This window comes from Amia ocellicauda, chromosome 23, assembly GCF_036373705.1.
Source record: "Amia ocellicauda isolate fAmiCal2 chromosome 23, fAmiCal2.hap1, whole genome shotgun sequence".
In the NCBI taxonomy this organism is placed as follows: Eukaryota; Metazoa; Chordata; class Actinopteri; order Amiiformes; family Amiidae; genus Amia; species Amia ocellicauda.
The window spans coordinates 10,639,814-10,663,274 of NC_089872.1; the positions used below are offsets into that span (position 1 = coordinate 10,639,814).

At 42.0% G+C, this 23,461-nt stretch overlaps 1 protein-coding gene across 8 annotated transcripts; it reads right to left on the bottom strand.

Moving 5' to 3' along the window:
- Positions 1–132: 132 nt before the first annotated feature.
- On the bottom strand, positions 133–23,107 carry vit (vitrin). Of its 8 annotated transcripts, XM_066696669.1 has the most exons (24): positions 22,925–23,107; positions 17,212–17,304; positions 16,261–16,326; positions 15,934–16,090; positions 15,501–15,634; positions 14,983–15,060; positions 14,442–14,516; positions 13,841–14,038; positions 13,399–13,446; positions 12,513–12,551; positions 12,337–12,390; positions 11,655–11,717; positions 11,250–11,312; positions 9,927–9,998; positions 9,478–9,543; positions 8,855–8,917; positions 7,869–7,925; positions 7,296–7,343; positions 6,526–6,591; positions 6,166–6,313; positions 5,081–5,184; positions 2,561–2,787; positions 1,784–2,297; positions 133–1,671 (listed from the first exon to the last, which is right to left on the bottom strand). In XM_066696669.1, exons 2-24 carry the CDS (start codon positions 17,243–17,245, stop codon positions 1,493–1,495), a joined length of 2,553 nt encoding a protein of 850 aa, XP_066552766.1. In that variant the 5' UTR covers positions 17,246–17,304; positions 22,925–23,107; the 3' UTR covers positions 133–1,492. The 8 variants fall into 8 exon arrangements, with proteins under 8 accessions (XP_066552766.1, XP_066552769.1, XP_066552768.1 ...); XM_066696672.1 differs by lacking the exon at positions 9,927–9,998; XM_066696671.1 differs by lacking the exon at positions 8,855–8,917.
- Positions 23,108–23,461: the final 354 nt, after the last annotated feature.

The following is a 23,461-nucleotide window of genomic DNA, read 5'->3' on the forward strand; positions in this document are numbered from 1 at the left end:
AGGCAGATTCTTCATTTCCATTTCAATTAAAATAGTTTAATGCAGGATCAAATTAGTGTAAACCTAAACCTATACGTTTTAAGATAATTTATATGTATATGTCATACAAGAGTGAAAAGTGAGGAAACAAAATAGTTTTCAATACCTTTTATTAAAAATAGCAATAAAATATTGATCAAATAAGTTTTTTTAAGCAAAAATGAAGCAAAAATACAAAGTGTTTTAAAATATGTACAAACAGAATACAGAATAATAGTATATGTCATAAATATCTCATACCTACACAAACGTTAGCATTGTATCAGTCTCATTAAAAAAATAATTATAAAAGAAAAATGGATATTGAAGATAAAAATAGTTACATGGCAAGACGCAGGACTTCTCTATAAAGCAACAGAAGTAGAGCCTGCAAGGAAATCTCATAGAGCAGTTTATTAACGCATCGCCTGTAACAGTCGTGTGGCCAGTGCTATTTGTAGATGCTTTTGGTAGATATGAATCCATAACTGTGGCTTACACTCCCACCCTCATCCCGATGTAGCTGACTGTGTATAACAGGCCCAATTTAGGATACATTGCACAGTACACCTATGGATTAAGCTGTACCACACTTCGGACAGGCTTGGAGTGAGGACACAACACCCGTCTGTGCACTGCAAACTCCCAGAGTCCCTGAAAACAGGGAGGCAAATATCAGGAGAATGACGGCTTCTTAGGCAATTAACTGAGTCTTATGCACACCTAAAAACATTTTGAATAATTTATCACTTATACAGGTTATATATCTGTCTATATGTATATATTAACCCCTTTGTCCTGCTTTCTGTTCTCCTCAGTTTTAATCCCAGCTTTCCCATCTTTTATTTGTTCTTCTTTTTTGTTTCTCTTACAGTCATTCCTGCCTTTCTGTTAATTGACTGTCCTTGTGACTGGAATCCCAATACCCAAAAACAGTCGTGTGCTGAGAGGAACGTCCTTGTTTGCTATACTCAAATGTATACATACAAGTGACAAGTGTTTTAGGACTTTTAGAACCCCTGACCCTGAAATACCCCGCATCACGTTCAGAATTTGTCAAGTTTCAAATGGTGTTTATCTTTCAGAAGTTTACATTATACATCTCCCCACCACTGTAATGTCCAGCACCATCTTGGAATGACTGACACAAGTCATAAAAAAAAAAAAAAAGAAGTGATCAAGTAACTTTCTATAAGAAATTACTGCACAGTGTTTTCAACTTATTTCTCAAACCATTCCAAACAGTCCTTTATGATGTTCTGTGTGATTCTTTTCTACGGTTTTCTGCGTCTCTGTTTCTGGAGATTCCCTCAATTAGTTCTTCAGCCACAAAACCACTGATAAATGAGGTGGACACTTTAATATGAAAAGCTCCTATGTAACAGGCTGACTATCGTGACACTTGGTTCTTGGAAGATAATAAAATAAAATCTGTACTCTGTAATCGGTAGAAACGCATAACGCACCCAACCGATCAGTTCCGGGGCTGCGAATTGAATTCCTGGCAGATGTTGTGTATGATTTTGTCCACGAACTTGTAGAGGTTGTCGAACTCGTCCACGAAGAAGGAGTGCTCTTTGTCGGGGTCGGTGGCGATGTACTCGAGCTCGTCCTGTGCCGCCCAGGCTATGCCGATGGAGTACGCGATCACACCTGGCCCAGGAAGACAAGAGCTCCATCAGTTGCTTTGTCATTCAGACACTCCTATATTTCAGTTTTATGATTCTCAGCAGTGACTCCACCCTCCTCTAGCATCCCTCCTTACCTGTGCGGTGCACCGCCAGTGCCGGGGCGCGTACGTCATCGTAGGAACGCCCGTCGGTGATGACGATCATGATCTTGCGCTTGTTGGGCTTGGACTTGCTGAACAGCTGCTCGGCGGCGTAGGTGATGGCGGCACCCGTGCTGGTGCCCCCGCTCCAGTAGTTGATGCGCTTTATGGCGTTGAGCAGCTCGGGTTTGCTGTTGTACTGGCCGAAGGCGAACTCCAGCCGCTGCTCGTACGTGTACTGCACGGCGCCCACCCGCGTGTCCGTGTCCGAGATCTCGAACTCCTTGGTGATGTTGGCCACGAACTGCAGCACGGTGCGGAAGTTGCCTGTGCCCACGCTGCTGGAGCCGTCGATGACGAAGGCGATGTCATTGGCGTTCAGGCAGGTCTTGCTGCAGACCAGGCGGTCCGTGTCGCACACGCGTTTCACCAGGGGCTGCAGGCTCTTCCGCAGGCTGAACCAGCTCGGCACGTTCAGGGAGTAGAAGCCATTGGTCCGACACACAGCCTGAGGGAGAGGGCATCACAGACAGAAGAACCATACGTCACGTCAACAGCTCTAAAAATACTGAATATTAAAATCCAGTTAAACCCAGTTAAAATCAAATCTCACTAATGGACGTCTCTATTGAAATGGAACTTGAACCCAATCACCTAGCGAAGCCAAATGTCCATTAATTGATCCTGAAACTTAACTGTAGTTCAAACTTTGCTTGGACAAAGCACTGCAAACATTCAATCAAGCTCCAATGGGCGAGTGATCAAAGCTACCTTGTCTACGAAGTTGGCTTCCACTACGCTCTGCTTCTCATTCTCGTCTGGGCCCTCGATGGTGACGAAGAAGATGTTGATTCCCGACTCCCTGGCCAGACGCGCAGCCTCCTCCACCTTGTCGGTGGGCCAGCCATCCACCAGCACCACGGCCACGTTCGGCGCACCCCCGCGGTTACCATTGGTGTCGCTGAAGAAGTGCCTGTTTATGTAGGACAGGGCCTTGCCTGGGGGGGGACAGAGCAGTGTGAAAAGCCAGGCATGAATCATCCCGTAGGCCAAAACATTGGGACAGATTGTTGTATCTTAATTTCTCTAAATCAGTGATATGAAATTACCATCCACTGCTAACACTGGTGTACATTAATATTTACAGAAGACTGGATACAAAAAAATAGCAAAAATAACCCTCTCAAGTAAAACTACATTAATTCTATTTAATTGTGATGCTGGAAAGTAATTGCTTGTTTCAGTCTTTATCAAGAAGAGATTTAAAATCAATTATAATTAAAGTTATAGGCCTGCAAAGCCATAGTGTCAGTTACCAGAGGTACTGTAGTGCTCACAGAGCTTAGATGGAAGATAATTACATATGTTACAACAACTGCGTCTCCAATTAAAATTATTAAATGTGTAATCGCAACAGTTTCGCTTTTTCATTAGTCTTATCCAACTTATGTAAAAGATACACATAGAGCTCATTGGATCATTATGCATCCTGATGGTGGAAATCTTGAATACGGGGCCCAGAAGTGATGTACAGGTTATGTAATCGAACATTCAAGTGAAGAACCATGTAGAAAACATTCCACTCGGAGAGTGAACCACAACATGTACAGTGAGGGAAAAAAGTATTTGATCCCCTGCTGATTTTGTATGTTTGCCCTCTGACAAAGAAATGATCAGTCTATAATTTTAATGGTAGGTGTATTTTAACAGTGAGAGACAGAATAACAACAAAAAAATCCAGAAAAACGCATTTCAAAAAAGTTATAAATTGATTTGCATGTTAATGAGGGAAATAAGTATTTGACCCCTTCGACTTAGTACTTGGTGGCAAAACCCTTCTGGCAATCACAGAGGTCAGAGGTTTCTTGTAGTTGGCCACCAGGTTTGCACACATCTCAGGAGGGATTTTGTCCCACTCCTCTTTGCAGATCCTCTCCAAGTCATTAAGGTTTCGAGGCTGACGTTTGGCAACTCGAACCTTCAGCTCCCTCCACAGATTTTCTATGGGATTAAGGTCTGGAGACTGGCTAGGCCACTCCAGGACCTTAATGTGCTTCTTCTTGAGCCACTCCTTTGTTGCCTTGGCTGTGTGTTTTGGGTCATTGTCATGCTGGAATATCCATCCACGACTCATTTTCAATGCCCTGGCTGAGGGAACAAGGTTCTCACCCAAGATTTGACGGTACATGGCCCCGTCCATCGTCCCTTTGATGCAGTGCAGTTGTCCTGTCCCCTTAGCAGAAAAACACCCCCAAAGCATAATGTTTCCACCTCCATGTTTGACGGTGGGGATGGTGTTCTTGGGGTCATTCCCCATCTTCCAAACACAGCGAGTTGAGTTGATGCCAAAGAGCTCGATTTTGGTCTCATCTGACAACAACACTTTCACCCAGTTCTCCTCTGAATCATTCAGATGTTCATTGGCAAACTTCAGACGGGCCTGTACATGTGCTTTCTTGAGCAGCGGGACCTTGCGGGCGCTGCAGGATTTCAGTCCTTCACGGCGTAGTGTGTTACCAATTGTTTTCTTGGTGACTATGGTCCCAGCTGCCTTGAGATCATTAACAAGATCCTCCCGTGTAGTTCTGGGCTGATTCCTCACCGTTCTCATGATCATTGAAACTCCACGAGGTGAGATCTTGCATGGAGCCCCAGACCGAGGGAGACTGACAGTTATTTTGTGTTTCTTCCATTTGCGAATAATCGCACCAACTGTTGTCACCTTCTCACCAAGCTGCTTGGCGATGGTCTTATAGCCCATTCCAGCCTTGTGTAGGTCTACAATCTTGTCCCTGACATCCTTGGACAGCTCTTTGGTCTTGGCCATGGTGGAGAGTTTGGAATCTGATTGATTGATTGCTTCTGTGGACAGGTGTGTTTTATACAGGTAACGAGCTGAGATTAGGAGCTCTCCCTTTAAGAGAGTGCTCCTAATCTGTATAAAAGACACCTGGGAGCCAGAAATCTTGCGGATTGATAGGGGATCAAATACTTATTTCCCTCATTAACATGCAAATCAATTTATAACTTTTTTGAAATGCGTTTTTCTGGATTTTGTTTTTGTTATTCTGTCTCTCACTGTTAAAATACACCTACCATTAAAATTATAGACTGATCATTTCTTTGTCAGTGGGCAAACGTACAAAATCAGCAGGGGATCAAATACTTTTTTCCCTCACTGTATGTAGCCTTCTTCTGAAATGCATCTCTGTGTGACGTCAAAGGTATAGACTTCATGTCGTGCCTTTGTGTGTTTCCAGACGTCTCGTTAAAGCCGTTAATGTCACTCACCTACATTGGATTGCCCGCCCTTCTGGACTATCCTTTCTACTGCGGGTGTCAGGTCTCTGGAGCTGGAGAAGGCCTTGAGGTTGAATTCTGTCACTGGGTCATCCCTATAGCAAGAATAATTCCACAACAAATATTATTTTTGTATAATTCTTCTTTCTTCAGAGAATGTCCCACGTTTGCTCTGCTTTACCCACATTCGTAAAGCCAGGATTGATGGTCGATCACACTGCTACAGGCAGCGGATATCACAGCACACCTTGTCTTGTCATGTGAGTAAACATACATCTGTCACGTCTCTTTTCATCTGTGTTTTTCAGAGCAATGCATTGTTTTAATGAATTGCCAACCTCAAGGTCTGTGCTGTAAATATTGACCCTCGAGGAGATGGATATGTATATTGCTGCATGTCAGAAAATGTGTTCAGGTTGTTGTAGTACAGGAAAAATATTAATCACCGTCTGCTCAAACACATTTGCGAGAATCTCCATAAATCACAATTCTCAGGCCTCGGAGACAGACATGCGATTTGATTGTCCTCTGCCCGGCTACAACGCCGCGGCATCGTAATTCAGATGTTTTCCTTTCTGACAGCTCTGTCGTTTGTCAGCTTTGTTTACTGTCTGCTGATTGAAAACGTAGCCAACAAAAATGTGGAGGCAGCGCCGCACGTCTAGGCAATTTATGTCGAGCTGGAAGTGAATGACTTCATGAAAGTCACAGTAACGGCTGATGCTTTTAATGAAGGTCTCTTAAATATGCGACTATTGTCTGTTCACAATACAAGTGTACGTACGGCCTGTGTGGAACTATAAATATAACACTGTATAATTTGGATTATGTTTAATGCAGTTTGGGCAAACGGAGAGCTCTGATTATCTTGGTCCCCATCACATACTTTAGACATCTCCCAGCTGCTTATCACCTCCTCGATGTAAACATACATCTGAAACACAGGACTAAAACAGGGATTTTGAGCTGATGATAAAATGATACTGGGTTTGCCCTTTGGACAAAACAAAAACTTAATTGAATTAGAGCAGTGCCTGCAATTTGTAAAACTGCTATAAAGTACAAAGGCCAGTTACCCATATTGGATGATTCCCATCATAGGACCAGCAACGCCAACATTGAGAACCTGAGAAACCTCGGCCAGGAACTCCTTCTGGATTTTAAATCGCCGCTTCCCTATGCTCCAGCTTCCATCCATCAGGAAAGCCATATCGACCTTGCAATCTACAGGTACACAGAATAACATCATCAGACCAGCAAAAACACAAACACAGGGCGAGTTATATCAGCTATATCAATATCAGCTCAACTAGCAAAGGGAATGGAAGCAGGTGAAAGTGAAAATGTACGGCAAGAGTTTAATAAAACGATTAAAGCTCATTAGCCAGAGAATTGTTTTTACTTTAAATATTGAGAGATGGTAGGTATCCACATACTTGGATCTCCCTGAGACACTGGCTCGGACACTCGGGGGATGGGGTCTTGTTCTCGCACATTGAAGCCTGTGACCGGAGTGTGAGAAACATACAACGACAAGAAAGCATTACTCAGATTTCACAGAGAGCACCTTTTCAGCTTTCTGCACAATCAGTGATACTTTTCTTTCCATTCACAGTTGTATTCATACATTCTGATTACATGCAGGGCAAGGATTATACTGTAACTGCATTGCGTTAAGATGTATTGCTGCTGTTACCCAAGATCAGTAAGCAAAGCTGTATGGCTTAGAAAACATATTTTATTGCCTGGCACTAGCACTTGTTGCCATTCCAGTGTGAGTTTGCAGGCATTGATCCACAGTGTGTTGTTTACTTCAAGAAAACTTTAATTTCACTAATCTAATCCCATTCTGACTTTGTATCAATTCTATCAGTTTGTGTCTGGTTATTACTTTGTGTAAAGATTTCTTATAAAAGATAAAATAATATAACACAGTAAATGCTTACCTGAAAGAACAAGGGAACTTTGTAATCTAAACAACACCAGGAGGTACTGTTGAGCTTTATTCATTTATCTAAAGCCTCTGGTTCTACATTGAGGAAAATATTTGTGACAGTCCAGTCTTACCTGCTATGAGATGAAAATCTTTAACTAGTACAAGACATGACTCTGACACTTCATTTGCCAAATAAAAAAAACTGGCATGGGGCTGTCCAATTCTAGGGCAATGCTTGTGAAAGGGGTTTTACAGTGTGAGCTACCCTACCTGCGTCGAAAGGGTTAACTTCAGGTTTCCAGGCATCGATGGGCTCAACTGTTTTGAAAATATTAGATATTTGATTTTGTTAACACACGTGTGACAGGTTTTTAAACTCCCCACACAGTCTCAGAGATTTGAGAACACGATTTTACATTCAGGACTGTGTGCACGTAATTTCGCCAGCCACATAGAACATATGCATAGACCTATTTAAGCTGTCTATAGGTTTTATGCTATGTTTATAAGCAAGGTGGTAAAGCCAAGCAACTGATTTGAAGAATTCATTGGCATCTGTGCTGGCGCTTTAACAAGAAGCTTTCAAGTGTAAGTGTTGAGCAGCTGTTAGTCCAGGAAAGTGTAAACTGCTACAGGCAACAGTTAGCTATATATTGCAATCAGCAAGTAATTAGATTAAACGTTAAAATTAAATCTCATATCCAGGTTACCTGTTCGGTGTATAAATGTACCCTTATATAAAAGGTAATATTGCTACTGCTACCACCACAACGATTAATAATACAGAAAAATAGTTCAACACGGGTTCCAGACACTTCCTGAGACGGTGCGATTGGGCCTTACCTCGAGTCGCCTCGGGCACGGCCTTACGGATTGTTTCTTGTTCTCCCATCCTGGGAGCTGAGCATAAAAACATCCATTAAAATCAACTGACAGAAACCAGAGCTGTCAATGTAAAAGATAATTAAAAAGCAGGGACGCAAATCACGAAACACGATGACTGAATTAAAGCTGCTTTGGGTAAAGTCACAGCTGTTCACAAATAGACACATTGCAAAACCATGACTGAGGTTTTCCCAGGTTCCTCCTCTAAATTACACATCTTCTGTGTGGAGATTCTATGAAATCCTATGTGGTTCTTGCACAGGACCAGCCTGAACACATTGGAAACATTTTAAAGGCATATGTGTCCTGTATACGGGCCCTGTAATTCCCAAAATAAATACATAAATAGGAATAGGATTCTTTCTGGCATTTCTATGCTGTTTTTCACAGGTACTATGAAATTACAGAGTCTTTATGGTCTTTTGCCATAACACAGAGAAAAACATGTAACATATTCTTTTAATATAGTCTGTTAAAAGTCCCAGAGTGAATTAACTTACTTAAACCTTCACTAGCACTCATGAGACTAAATTATAGAACCATAATAGGAGTTAATGTACAGTGATAATTGTAACACTGGGACTAGCGCAGAACAGTACATCTGAAATACCCTGTAGGGTGAGTTTTCTTGTTCCAGATAGGTATTAATGTATAAATGAGGGAAGAAATATATTTGAGAGCTATTCCAGTGACAGTTTCAATATGGAATTGATCTTTCCTGGCTGTATTTCTTCTCCTTATATACATGAACTGCTCAGCAGATAAAAATAAAAAAGGAAAGCTAGCAGCCAGCACAAAGCATGTTAAATGGATTGTACTTTTCTAAATGTATGAAAATGCTTATCAGTCAAGATTTGTTTTAAGGAGCTTACGATACATAAATGCATGTTCCCTGCTATATACACTTGATGTCTTTGTTTTCTGCCTGGAATGAAGCAACTTACGGGCTTGTCCGAAGCTGAGAAGCCAGCGGTCATACTCGGAAGCAGCAGGTCTGGGGTTGTGAGCTGAAGAAAAACAGCAGGTAAGAGAAGCTCTGCATTATGTGCTTGCATTATGACTCCTGTTAGGATGCCCTTGGTTAACCACGAAGCCATGCACAGTGTCAGTAGCCATCTAGACGAGTCAAATCACAGGCCATACTCCAACCTGGGCAGCCTCTCTTCCCATATCTCGGTATTTGACTACTGAAGAGACTGACGCTGGGTTCTCACAGCTGTGTCACCAAATGTTGGCATCAACAGCGCATTGCATTTCCACTTTTTTCTTTAACCATGCTGTTAAGTTGCTAATGCAGCAGTTCAGTGAATTCTTCAGAAGGGCATCTTCTATACTTACCAGATGCGGAACTGTAACATTGACCGACATTCACAAAAATACAGCCGGTACTCAAACACCCTGGAGTCCCCACTGCATATGAAATACCTACTGGACAAGTCTCACAGCCTCCTTCATAAAAATCCCCTTCAAGTCACAGGTGATTTCCAGATTTTTCTCATAATGAACTGTGATTGAAACAATGTCGACACATTGGGTCGGCTGTGCTCCTTTTAAACTGCACCCTTACCTGGTGTCTCAGCACTGTCCACTTCAGTCCATGTGTAACCCGAGTCGGGAACAGCATGACTAACATCTGAATACAGAAATCGGGTGTCAGTCACTGTCTTCCACAGCAGAGAGCAAAAAGATGGGTTAATGATTATATTTATGACTATGGTTAGGATAGAGATTTAGATGTTCATCTTTTAGTTTAGACAATTATTTATTTGAATTAATTAATATTGATTTATTGTTGGTCTGATTTATTTATTGGTTTGTGTGATCTGGACTGATTACAATGTTTTGTTAGCAGTTGTAAAATCTGTTATTAATTTATTTTAAGATTAGTTTAGATTAATGTAGAGCTTAACAAAATTAACATCTTGGGTATTTACTAACAGGAAATACATTGATTTGGTTAATTTATTATTATTATTGCTTTAGAATATTGTTCTCCATCTTTATTGCCTTTGATACCTGTTGGCCTCCTATGTCCACTGTGCCAGTCTGGTCTTTGGTATGTGTGGGGCCAGTCCCTTCTAGCAAAAGCTGCGTGGAAGATTAAAAGCTACTTTTGAAGCAAAGTATTAGGTAGCAAGAGCGTTGAGCATTCTCTGAGCTACACAGTCCTGTGGCAATGCAAATAGCCATCAAGCAGGAATAAAACAGCAATGCCAAATTCGTATTATTTAATAATAAACAAACAAATAAAAAGAAAAACATGCAAAAACAAACACACACAAAATATAAACCAGGCCATTCAAAATCTGCCCTCTATGTCTAAATCAGCGTGCTTGTAAGCTAGCATTCTACGTTTGGGAAAAGGAGAGCGATTCTCTGAGAAATAAGAGACTCCGCCACACGTTTTGATGAAAACACTTGAGATGAATAATGAAAGAGCAAAGAAAATTATGTATATATGAGTGGGTGCCTCCCAGATGTCACAATATGGAGTTGCAACCTGAGTACGGCACTCAGTAGGCAGAGAAATCTTTCGAGTGACCATAATGCAGCGCTCGGGCACACAGGTAGCTAGTTAACTGAGAAATGTGTCTCCTGTCGCTCAGTTCCCAGCTTTAATACAGCTGACACTTAAAAAAGAGAGCCAAGCTAATCAACCTTAGAAAAACACCAGGCTTTACTCCAGCACCACACTATCTGGCCAGTCATGCTGTTGTGGAGTTTCTCTTTCACAGAGAGAGCTGTGTTTTAGTCAAGCTTAAAAAAACAGCCCTGCCGATATCACACACAGTGACAGTGATTGTGCCCAACAAGGCCTCCCCAGAGATTAGAGCCCGTATTACAAGGCGAGGAAGTGAACCGTGCCGTCGTTGTTCGCCGCACTCTTGACTTGGGCTCAAATGCAGAACTGTATATACAGTAGAGCAAGTAGACAAGTGCTCCTGGGTCCCGACCCCCAGCCTTCTGCCCCGAGTACCAGACTTATGTTATGGCTTGTACGGGCATTTTAGATTAAAAAATAGGACAGAAAAGAAAAGAAAAACTCAACTCGCAGGCCAATAATTCCTTTGTCCCTGCAATGAGCAGATGTGGGGGGAAATGCTTCAGTCGTCACTTTCAGAAATTCACTTAATACACTGTTTAAAGCAGAGTCACGTCCCAGGATCAGATAGACTACACTTTCTAAGACCGAGAGCAATTACAGAACTTATTGTTATAATTTCCTAGTTATCAAATCTTTAAAAGAATCACCTGTACATGATTTGAATGAACAGAGTACACACATTACCTCAACGTTCATATCTGCTCCCGAAACAAAATAGGTAGTCACACACTTACTGGGGTTGGATTGCACCGCCTGTTGGATCCTCTCTGCTGTCGGATGCTGAACTCTGTTATACACTGTTTTTTTAAGCAAACAAACCAAGCAAGACTGTATTGTAAAAAGCCACAACCACACATTCATGTATGCCGCTTGCCGGACTTTTCTCACATCATATACTGCTGTGCAGCCATTGAAAGATAGTTTTTCAATGAACATTCAGTAAACTACCCAAAAGGCACATTGTTTTATTAAAAAAAATTATTATAAATAAAATACAATATAAAAATGGCAATATAAAAAGTAAAAGACAAAGATAATGCAAGAAAGATAGAAACTCACAAATATGGCAAGAATCTGGAATTGAACAGGAAATGGTTTGTAAATTAAAATTAAAGCAAATACGGCCTTGGAGCGTTTACCTGGATTGGCGGGGGCTCCTGACTGTCTCTTATAGGTAACAGCTGGGTCCTGTCGCCTGATACCTGAACCAAGCGTGGCATTAGAGTGGAACATGTGGAATGGCAGTACATGAACAAAGCACAATAACAAACACGCCTAAGCTAAAATGTACAAAATGTGTGACTCTGGTGTACTCTGAGAGGGATCTGCTATAGAGTGAAACATCCAAATCCTCTCTTGCTTTACAAATTTCCCTCTTGAGCAAATCCTGCCCCTGTGTAACCTTTTTTACTGGAACTTTGTCTGTAAGGAAGGGCTGCGCTGGCACACACATGTCTAAAACCTCTGAAATCAAGGAGGGCATGCTGAACAACCCTGTCTGATAACCATTCTGGTCTGTTTTTGAGACCGGCTTCCCCAGTGTGTCTGGCAGTGGGCCGGCCCCAAAACATTCAGCCCGGGATGTTTTAGAAAGCCGTGTGGTTTTTGAATAAACCTCTGGCAACAGCTGGGCACATACAAAGCAGGAGCACCATGCAGTGCAAAGGTCTTTCATTTTAACATTCCATGAAAAAGAGAATTAAATACTTTGTAAAAAAATCTAGTTTTTGGGTGTCAGCGTTCACAGTAGAAGAACATTCTGGTGGCACAGGCAAACAGGACGATGCAGAACAGACATCAGGATGATTGAAGCGTGATTACCTGGGTTGCTGCGGGGTGCATATCTACTGGCATAGCTGGCAGTGCCTCTGAATGCTTTGGAAACAGTTTTTTGGCAGTTAGGGTTGTAAGCAGAACGTTTGCGGTTTCTTTTTGATGATTATTTTGTTCACAAATATAGACAAGTCATCTAGAAGATGCAGTCACTACACACATACCTTGGGTCGGCCCCTTGCCCTGTGCGTTGTGTGGCTGCCCTGAAGTTGAGTTGGGTTGAGAAAATGGTTTACAGGATTTATAATCTAGTTTAAATTGCATCAAACAACACCAACTATGACTTCTACTAATTATGATTATTATTAGTATTATTATTGTTATTATTCATTTATGTTAGGGAAAACTGTGAGTACATAAACAAAATTGCCTCTGTATTGCAGTAATACAGTTCTCCCCAATCCACTGTCGTTAATGATGTGTTTAGAAATGGGTTAGACTTGGTTTTCAAAACCTTCTTCCTAAGAGAGAAACCAGATACATGTTTAGCTAGACAGGAAGTCATTTTTGACCAAATCTAGTTGACCAAATCTAATCTTTGAAGCAAAACAAAAGGAGATGCTTGAATAGAGCTTAATGTTGTTTTAGTCTGATGTTGCTTGCCCTGTTTGTATTTTATTTTTGAGTCGGGAAGCGATAAGTTATGAATACAACTAGCATACTATAAACCCCATGGTCATCAATTAATTCAACATTGACCTGGAAGTGAAGTTGCTTCCAGAAAGCTTTTATTTATTTATTTATTTATTTATTTATGTTTAATGTATACATTACATTTAAGGGGTCATGGTGGTATTTTAAAATCCATACTGAGATGTTATCATTTAATTAGGTATTAGACTATTAAATGGAATTGGAATTGGTTTTGGTATGTATAAGCATTCAGAAATATCCTGATGGATGCAAACACATGGACATACACGGTGAGGCACAAAACAGGGAAACAAAGGGCATTGCTGACTCGCAAAACAATGCAAGCAAAGGGAGTGATTTCACCTTATACCCCAAAGCAGCAAGCCGAAAACACCGGACACGGCCGTATTCACTTACTTGAACTTGCTGCCGCTACTACTGAGGCATAGAGTGGGTGAATGCTCCCTGAATCAGAAATGACAAACCCAGAGTTTAACAGTGCAGCTCAAGATGGATGGGCATGCTGAAATGAGAACTGGGCATGCATGTGCCAGCTCGGGAGGGTATCTCCAAGTGTGGGCTTTCGTGTGAATTTAAAGGAAATTGAAGTGGCAATTTTATATTACTACAACTCTAATGGACATGAGATATTTTCTTAAACAGCTCCTACTTCTGTGGAAAAGCCTTTTCCACTTGTCTTCCAGGCAACAACGTAATCACTTCCTTTCTGCTTTATGTGAATAACAGTAAAACGCAGGCATGAAAACAGAAATCTGTGAAGATCAATTAACCCATTGGAGAAAAAAAAAACTCCCTTTGCAATGTGGTGAGCTTCATCTTTCCCTGACCTGAGACTTACCCACTTCCCGGACCTTGTGGACGGCAGCCCGTGGCTTGGTGGGCATGGGGGCAGGGGTGGTGCTGGCAGTCGTGGTGGGGGGCTGTGTGGTGGTGGTGGTGGTGGTGGTGGGCTCGGGGGTGGTGGTGGTTGTCGGCTCCGTCACTGTTGTGCTTGGCAGCGCAGTGCTGGCTGGGGACGCCTTGGCTTCTCTCTGACCTGGCAGCGAGACACAAGGAAGAGAGTGGACACGGCTACCATTGACGGTGATGCACGACCTCCTGCTCAGCTGAAGAACCGGAGCGCAGGCAACACACAAAAAGAGTTTGGGGTCAGAAAGTTTATTTAATATTTTATAAAAGTGTTACTCAGTCATTGTTGCGAGACCACAGTTCAAGATATATTTCCAAACAGTACGTGTAAATCTCTAGTATATTTGCTAGCTGTTGAATGAAGTTATCCTCGGACCAGTGTGTTTTCAGTTAGGAAGAGGAAGCAGATCTTGGATATCATTTGTGTGAATGTGCTCTGTTTGTACATTTTATTTTGCCACGTCCTCAAAACCTTGCCCAGTAGTTTGCTGCTATTGATTACCCATAAATCTCCCTTCTAAAGTGTATACCTTGATCTGAAGCTTTCTCCGATGAGCTTCCAGAAATCTTTGTGCTTCTAGTTTCCTGTTCAGACTTTTTAGCCTCTGTTAGAAAAGAGAACAAAATAAAAAACAGATATCCTCCTATTCGTTTCATATATATTTGTACATGTTATATGTATTTTTTCATGCTATAATCAGAATTCCTCATAGTCAATGGTTTGAAATTTAAAAATAAATCATTCCATCAAATGCCACAACGAGGGCCAGACCAAAATGAAACAGATCGGTGAATTGCAAAGTACAAACCTCTGTCCTACTTTTAATTTAGCCACTTCCTACTACTTATCAATCAAAATGTGATCGGGTACAAGTTTAAAACTCACATAGCGCATGGAGGCCAAAGTTTTGATTTGGTTCTCCCCAAAGTCTGATGAATGTGACAATGTTATATCTCTGAAAGAATCGGCAGAAGGAACGTCAAAAATCAAACTTTCTTCTGCTGACCTTCCCAGAAAGAGATCCGATACTTAGACATTTCCTTCTACAAACAGCTGTATTTTTCTCGCACCTGTTTTGACAGTAGTAGACCTTGAAGGAAGAAACTCCAGGATGGAAGGGTAGGTTACTCCTTTCTTGGCCTTACCCACTGAGAACAAATAGTACACACACACGTCAGCATACAAAAAAACAGTATGAGAGTCAAACAACATGTTCCCAAACAAGTCCTCTAAAATTACTACACAAAACAGGATGGGTCAAGCCCCCGAGATCCAAGGTTGCAGCTGTGTTTTCACTGGGACACAAATAGAATTAGCGTACAATCGAGCTGACCGAAGCCTAACAATGCCCAGGTCTTTGTAGATAATACTGATGGGTACTTTGCAAATGTTGATATAATAAACCATAAAAGAAGGGCTTACCCTCTTTACAAAAGTTAAAAATGGCCTTTCTTTGGGACGTGAGAAAACCCACAGCACAGAGCTAATGAGTTGGGCTGAACTGTTGGCCAAATGTGGGACATTAACCTTTGTAGGATCTTTACTACAGACAGCCTTCTCCTCGCAGGACTGAGTGGAGGGGGCTTACCGGACACGATGAACGATTCCCGCCACTTGGGAAGAGACAGGGATCGCACGCCGTTGGAGAAGCTCCCTCTGTACGCGGACTGCCCCGCCACCTTCCTCACAATCACCTTCCCCCCGGCGTTGGTTATGATGCCACTGGCGGAGAAAATCACGCACCTTTTTAAGAAACTGCCCAGGTCTTGCACATATAGCATCTGAATTCCCTTCCTTGTGCGTAAAATCTACACCTACACCACATTCATCTGCATTTCCGTCCATCACCAAATAAACCTGAGATATTCTAACTTGTCATGGAGTGTAAAGTAAACCTAGACTCTTACAGGTTTTAAACCACATCTCCAACCTTCTACTTCGGTAACCGCAAATATCCAAGCATTTTGCAAGGGAACAATGTGATGAGCAATGACAGAAGCAGAGCCCTCTGCACCGCTGACCTGTGAATGGCTGCGTTACAGACACTGGAGATGGAGGCGTAGATATCCGTCCCGTAGACCGGCTGCCTGGTCTCCCAGCAGTTTGCGGGACACTTGGCAATGAATTCTGGGACGCTGACCTTTCCTGCCCGGATGTCGCAGTCTATCTGAGGCACAGCTGGGAGTAAAAAGGACCTTTGAGTGGAAATGCCACAGCTTTGAATTGTACTGTTTTGTTAGAGACCGCATACAAACAAAATCAAGTTAGGCGCACTGTTTCCCACAACATCTCAAAAGGAGAGACCATGTTACCGAATTGCGGACGGCTCTGTGTCAGTCCATACGTACTCTGTTTGGGCTTTTTGTTCTTCTGTGCATCTTTCTTCGCGCCTTGGCCACAGGTGAGCAGAAAAGCTGTAGAAGAGGTTTTAGGGAAAAGCAGCAGGTCGAAGATGCATGTAATAATCTGTAATTCGTCAGAGCAATATGCAGATATCAAAGCACAACCTTGATAACGATCTTAATTTACAAAAGGATTGCTCCTCTTTGTACATTATCATAATGTGGCATCTCCCTCATATTTGTAGAAACCTAATTGAAAACAAACCAGCAGTCATTAGCATTCGGTAATTGTGGGCTTTTTAGATCATCTGCCTTACAGCATTTATTTTCTTTCTTTTTTATCATAATTGATATTCACTGAAACAGATCAGTCTTTATTTCAGGTTCAGCAATAGTTCACCGCAAATTCCTTTCCTTATCATCAGAAAATGAAGCGCGTAAGAACTCAATCCCCTCCCGAATTTTCACCCCTACTAAAACACAGACACAAGATTCTCGGGGGCCACATTTTACCTGTCTGTAAAGTTTATTTTAAACGTATGTCACATGATACCCCAAATAGGAATCTGTAGTCTACATGGATACTGTTCTACCTCCTAGGTCGACAAATTTAAATGAAGTATTTAAGGTAGTATGAGGTATTTTCAGACAAGTAGCTCATTCACTGAACTTGCCTCCGGAGGACAAGCCAAGACAGATCATTTATTCAGCGTCTGTTTTCTAGTGAATTAGGTCTGACAGTCACCCTTCATAGTTTTCAACCCAAGTTGGCTTCTCATGTTTAACAGTAAGTGTCCAATGTTGTGTCCCACCCTAACGGTTTTTAACAGTCACTGAGGCAACAGATCTATGGCCTGAGCTGGCTAATCGAATCTAGAGGTGGCTTCCATGTGTGAACAGTCACTCAGCGTTTCATCTACAGGTGTTAAATCAGACGTATATATCCAAAAGGCCTACCGACACAGGCTGTGGTGATTGCCAGCCACCTCATCTCGGAGAGACCCCAGCAACGTCCCAGAGGAAATTCAGTGCGTCGGTTGGTAACCAGGACTGTGAACACAAATGAAACACATCTGCACAGGAAACCACACTGGTACACGAGATTGTCACCGCAAATTTCCAAAGCGTTTTGTATTGCACCCAAACGCATCATCTCATCACTTAGTACTGAAAAACTGAACTCTTAAATACAGCAGTTTGTCCCTTTCTGCAACACACACAAGAAACGGAAGGTACTGGTTTCACAGACCTAGCACTAGTGGATGGATCGTGCAATGTTATTTTAGTTAGGATAGTCCTAGACTAGAACTAATCGAGGTCTGTGAAAGCAGCCAAACGTTTTTAATGCAGTCAGACCCCTTTTTTTTCTTAGTTCAGTTAATGAAAAACAGGATTGTGGGAGTATTTCAGAGTTCAGTCACAGACTCTGCATTAGCCCGATAAGGGAATATTTAGACAGCATCAATTTGAACATGATTTTTTTTTTCTTTTTTAACAGCAGCAGCCAGGCCTGTATCAACAGGAACACACCGACTGTTGTAAATTAGTTTTCCGTGAGGATTATCCCGAGGTAACGTACTGCATAGCACGAGGAATGATGAAGTTGTTAAAGGGTTTTATCTGTGGGTCAAAAAGACAATATAATTGGGTCTAATTATTAATTCCAGATAAGGGATACACATCACGAAGTCAAAGTCTAATACTTTTCACCTCGACTCGATGTCTTCATGAATCAGCCTGAGATGACAGCGGAGCCAGACGTCGAGGCCCGGGGGCACGCAATCCAGTCGGGGGGTGAGGTCAGGTCAGTAATACACTATAGTATAAATGTGATGAGTGAAGATTTAAATGAATGCTCTAATTACAGGCAGAATGTATTTATTCGACTTCCCCCTCACCCCCACAAAGACTAATCTCTCTGAATGGCCTCCCAATGTGACTGACACATGAGGGGTTGGGGTGAGAAATCGGGGGACATAAATAGGAGATCGGTGATGAAATATGCCGCTTTATCACCAAAGATATATGGATTCTTCCCGGAGGCAGAGAGAGAGACCAGCTAATAAACTGAGGAACAGGTGGTTCCTTGCAGTTTGGCCTATACGTCATAAATGAAAGTACACTCACCAGAGGCATCAATATCTACAGAATAGATTAGCAGTATAGGATGGAATTCAATTGTTTTAAAGTGTGTCTAATTTATGAGATTTTAAATCTCTTTTTTTCTTTTAATACTCCATTTAAAGTCTTTTTTACATGTTACAAACTCACAGAATAGTTCTCCTGTGTGAATTAAGCTTTTTCATGGTAATATAACCAACATGGAACCAGTTGCTTAACCTCGCAACTCGATGATCTGCTGAAGACATTCACGCTCTCATTGAGAGAGGCACCCTGGGAAGGCTTTCATTGACAGCTGCTGCAGGCTACAGAGACATGTGTAATGTTCAGCATATAATTAGTGTCAGAAATGTAAAGTAATAGAAGAAAATAAGCATTCTTTGATCTGAGAACGGTTAATACAATTCATTGCCCCCAGAAACACTGACTAAGTGAGCTGAGCAAATTGCACAAGCTGAATGGTGAGAAGGAGCCAGCGGCTGTGAAGCTCTGAACAAGGCCTGAGGCTTCGATTAGCTACCTTTCTGCAATTAAAAAGTCCTAACTAAGCCTTCTGTTAATCACTCTCCCTCCATCACTTCAAACACATTGATGCTTCAGAAGCGATCAAACTGACTGGATGCGTTTAAACACTAATATGATCAATGAGGATTAGCCATAGATTCTTTAGGACACATGTATATATCGTCACTATAAGCCTATATCGATTCACTGCTGGCTGAAGGCCTCCCCAAGGTGTTCTTAATTATGTATTTATGTATTTTTAAATACCAGTCTAATGTTTTTAATAACCAAACCCTATTGCTCCGGGATTTTAAAATAAGTAATCCTCACTATCATTTCAATAATGTTGTGACTAAATTAATCTACTCTTTAAGAGTGACAGGTTGTGCCGAGGTCGTTGAATATCTTGCCCCATTTGGAAAGGGTTTCCTTCACCCTGCACTGGTTTTCCACAGGATTACACACACAGGCCACCTTTGTTGCGATTGCGTTGGGTGCCGCTTTTCTGAAAGAATATTGTGCTAATCTGCTGTAATCTCTTGAACTGTGGGGCTCACTTATCACTACTGTCTTAGAATGGTTTCCTTGCGTTTGGGATTATATACATAAATCTATGTAAAGGGAGGGAGAGAGGGATGTGGGAGAAATCAGGGAATGGGAAAATGAAAACAAGTCTTTGGGAGAATGTGCATGTTCATTTCTCACTCTCATATGTCATTTCAGTTCTGGTTCACCATTTAAGAACCATCTGATTATCTAAACACACTTCTGGTTGTTGACAAGACCTCTTTCCACAGTCCACTCAGTCGCCCACAACAGACCAAAAACCAGGCCTTTGAGGAATTTGTTCGTTAACCAGGCCCCAGAGCCGAGCTTCCTAAAGACACACGACACTTTGTTTATTGCACCACTACAGGTACATACACGAAGGGGAAATGCTTTGTTCAGGGGCTTATCGGAGAGCTTTGATTTGAAATGTGATGACAGCGTGTGTTTTTATTCTGCGTCCGCGATTCAAAGATTGCGTTTTAAAACAAGATGATTCATGAGAACACTTCATGAGAAGGGAGTCAGTGGTTTTGGCTCCTGCTATTCTTTCATTGTACCTGTACTTTGTGGCAAATGTTTTTATTAAGATTAAAAATATTGTCATTATACAAGATGTGGAGGTCTATACTATTAGACTTAAAGCTGCAAAGGGGGCACTCTGCACAAAGACGCAAGATGGTATTTTTACAATAAAATGTGCCCGCCCTTTGATTTTCAATAGCTGGGCATGCAGGTGTGACTCACAATGCCAATGTCTGTATCCTGCAGACAGGAATAGAACAGCACTGAAGTGCCTGATATGCAGGTGAACTTTACAAAAAAAAAAACGTCATTCTGCCACCCAAGACAGCATTGGATTTCATTTGCAGAATATAGAATGATAAGTCTTTAATGCCATTAGCAAAATGACAGCTTGCTATCTATTTACCCGAGAAGAAATGCTATATCTAATAGCATTTAGAAGTGTGCACTGAAATCAGACTTCTGCCTCCCTTTCCCTTTCGCTTTGCTAGCTTCTCAGGAGGGGTTGTATTGATCTCACGCTGCTGTTTGTGTGGGCAGTTATTTCGTTCCTCCGTTAATGGCCTGCTATTATTCAGAGCTGGAACGTGTGCAGAGAGAAGGAAAGTCAGTGGGCCTACAGACAAGTATATTAATGTGTCTAAACAAGTAAACCTTGTGTGGCAAATTGCATTTCCAGCCCTGTATGTTTGCTGAGCTCCTGTGTATCTGCTTGTGCTTAAAAAAATATGAAACCTGTCAATGACTACAGGATAGTCCTGGTCTCCAGTAACTATCTTGTCATGACTATGAAAAACAGTCATTGTAATGTTTACTGATATGTATAATGTCCCTGACAACTCCTTCAGAAGAATATTGACAGATTTGGCAATCCCACGAATTAGATGGGGTGGGGAGGGAGGTCACATGGTTAAAAATGAGAGGTTTTCCAAAAGAAAGCGTTCATCTTCTTCATCTTCCAGGAAATGGAAGCCAGTGAAAGGTCTACAGAGCGACAGGTGAGAGGGGCCCATGTGGAAACATCCCAGCTATTCCTCTCTGCACTTTCCCTTTGTTCCCAGCGCAGGGTCTGATTTCAGCCATGGTTTAGTGTCAGACACCTCAGGGCTGAAGCAGGAAATCCAACCCTCATATAACAGTAGCATGCAGCGTTTCCTGGTGGTCCAGGAGGCACGGGGCGTGATATGAAGCCGATGGAACAGAGAGCATGCAGGCAGCCAGTAACATCAAACAACAACTTCTTCTCTCACTGAACAGCTGACTCCAGAGACCTGAAATACTTTGTAAAGAATACTGTTTCAAGGAATCCTTTTCTCTAGCCTGTGCATTTTATAGTGAGGATAACAGGTCACATTAATCCAATAATTATTATAATTCTCAAATAGAAAACTTGCTAGTATCGCAGATGCAACTGATTGCAAATGACATGGCACAAGAACAGCAGTCATGAACAGAGGCACATAGATAGACAGATATAGATTCTCTGGTTATAAAAGACTGCAGATAAAGGCTGCATATCTCATGTTTTTAAGCCCCTCATGTACATGTTTAAATATGACAGAAGAACACAAAGAGTCCTTAGAGTATTTAACTAACACCAGTCCTTCAGAGAGCCTCTATTTAGAAAACAGGACTCAATGACAGCTGTCCAAGAGGCTACACGTTTCCATCTCTGAATTAACCTGAGTGTCTGTTTTCTCCCAAATGAAAATGTTGCCGCTTTTATGCTTCCATGCCATCGAACACAATATGGGCATCAGTGTGGACAAGCAGAGGTTCGTGGTTGTGGGTCCAATCCCAGGTGGGGGACACTGCTGTTGTACCCTTGAGCAAAGTGCTGAACCTAGATTGTTCCAGTAAACACCCAGCTGTACAAATGAGTAGTTGTATTTAAAAATAATGATATATTGTAACAGTTGTTAGTCACTCTGGATAAGGGCGTCTGCTAAGAAATATAATAATAATATGTTTGTATTGCGAAAGTCTCCTACACTGTTACACATTAGACATTATGATTCTTCCATGGAGAGCACCAAAGTTATGGACTGTTTCCCTGCTCATGGGACTAAAACCCACAGGTCAACACAATCAGTGTCCAGTGCCAAAGAAATGCATCTTTCTTTGCCTTTTGTCTTTGTAACAAAAGCCTCTGTGGTGTGTAAACAGAGCCATGCTTTCACCAGACTGCAACATGCAACCCAAACTGTCCTTCTGGGCTGACCGAAAATTACACTACATGAGTTTGCACTTCATCACTCTTAAAGTGTCCGAGCCCATTTCTGAGGCTCTCCTAAGAGGAAATCTTTACAGAATAAGAAAAAAACACCCAGAAAGGTGTCTTTAATGCAAGATGTATTGTATTGCTGTGTAAAACGCATATCTAAGCCTACACTTCGCTACTAATCGGGAAACAGTCAAATCCTTTCCCCCCCTAAAGTAGTTTTCTTCTTCATCTGAAGGGGGTGCGCTTTCCATAAAATTCAGAAGGACATTTTCCAGTTTAAGACTTCTTAGCTGAATGTGTACAATTTTAGCTTTGGGCACTTGGTTCAAGTTTGTACTAGTTATCTATGCGCAGATCATCAATCTAATCCTATCACACACACACAATCGTTTCCAAACTTTTTGTTACAGTTACAGTATACAGTATGAAACAGCTTCTTATCTACACAACTAACGTTAAACAGAAACTCAATGATTTCCACCTGTGATTTAATTTGATTATTATAATTGATTGTAAAGCACTGTGTGGCGTTGCGCATGGATCCCCAAATGCGTTTTTCTTGGGCAAAAGACAATCCAGAGTTTGTAAAAGTCATTAATTTGTACATCACACACTTCCCAGCCCTTCTGCAGCTACCAACACCTGATAGGCTAAATCACTGTGCAATAATCAACCATTTCTATCCCATATAAGTGGTAGTCGTTGACGCACCAAGCAAAAGTGTTGGTGGAAAGATGGAGAGACACTTACGCTTTAAGTTGGTGAAATGCAGTGTTTAGGTATTGATCGCCAGTCTTCCAATTGATATTGTTTTCTTAGTGTAGCAAATCCCAAGAGCTCAAACAACTGCACAGACCATGACTGTAAATCCCAGTGCTGGAAAGTGGTGTCCCGTGTGCGATCCCTGCCCTGTGCGCACTGGATGAGAGCGCACGCCGCGGTGGGGTGGGCAGTGTCCCAGGGAACTCCTCTCTGGCCGTCCCACCCTTCCCCGTGGAGCACCCCCTTTAAACAAAAAAACCTGCCGAATCACTGTCATCACTAGCCAGTTTCATTTGAATGCATCGGCACTATAACCTTGTAAAGTACTACTCCCAGACAGCCAAATAGTTCTGATCCAGAAACTCGCCAAATGCGTCTGGAGAGCTGGCCCAGATCCCCTCAGCAGACGTGGGCCGGTCCGCATCTTCTCCACACAGACATACGGGACAGTGCTGGTCCAGTTCTGCCGGGCTCATCAAAACGTTACTGCCCAGTACTGGTCCAATTCCGATCAGCTGTTATATA

Coding starts and splice junctions, on each gene's coding strand:
- vit (XM_066696669.1), bottom strand. CDS start 17,245: ATGAGGTGGCTGGCAATCACCACAGCCTGTGTCG. Junction 11,313..11,654: donor AGGAGCCCCCGCCAATCCAG/GTAAACGCTCCA, acceptor TTAAAAAAACAG/TGTATAACAGAGTTCAGCAT. Junction 2,298..2,560: donor AAGCCAACTTCGTAGACAAG/GTAGCTTTGATC, acceptor CCTCTCCCTCAG/GCTGTGTGTCGGACCAATGG.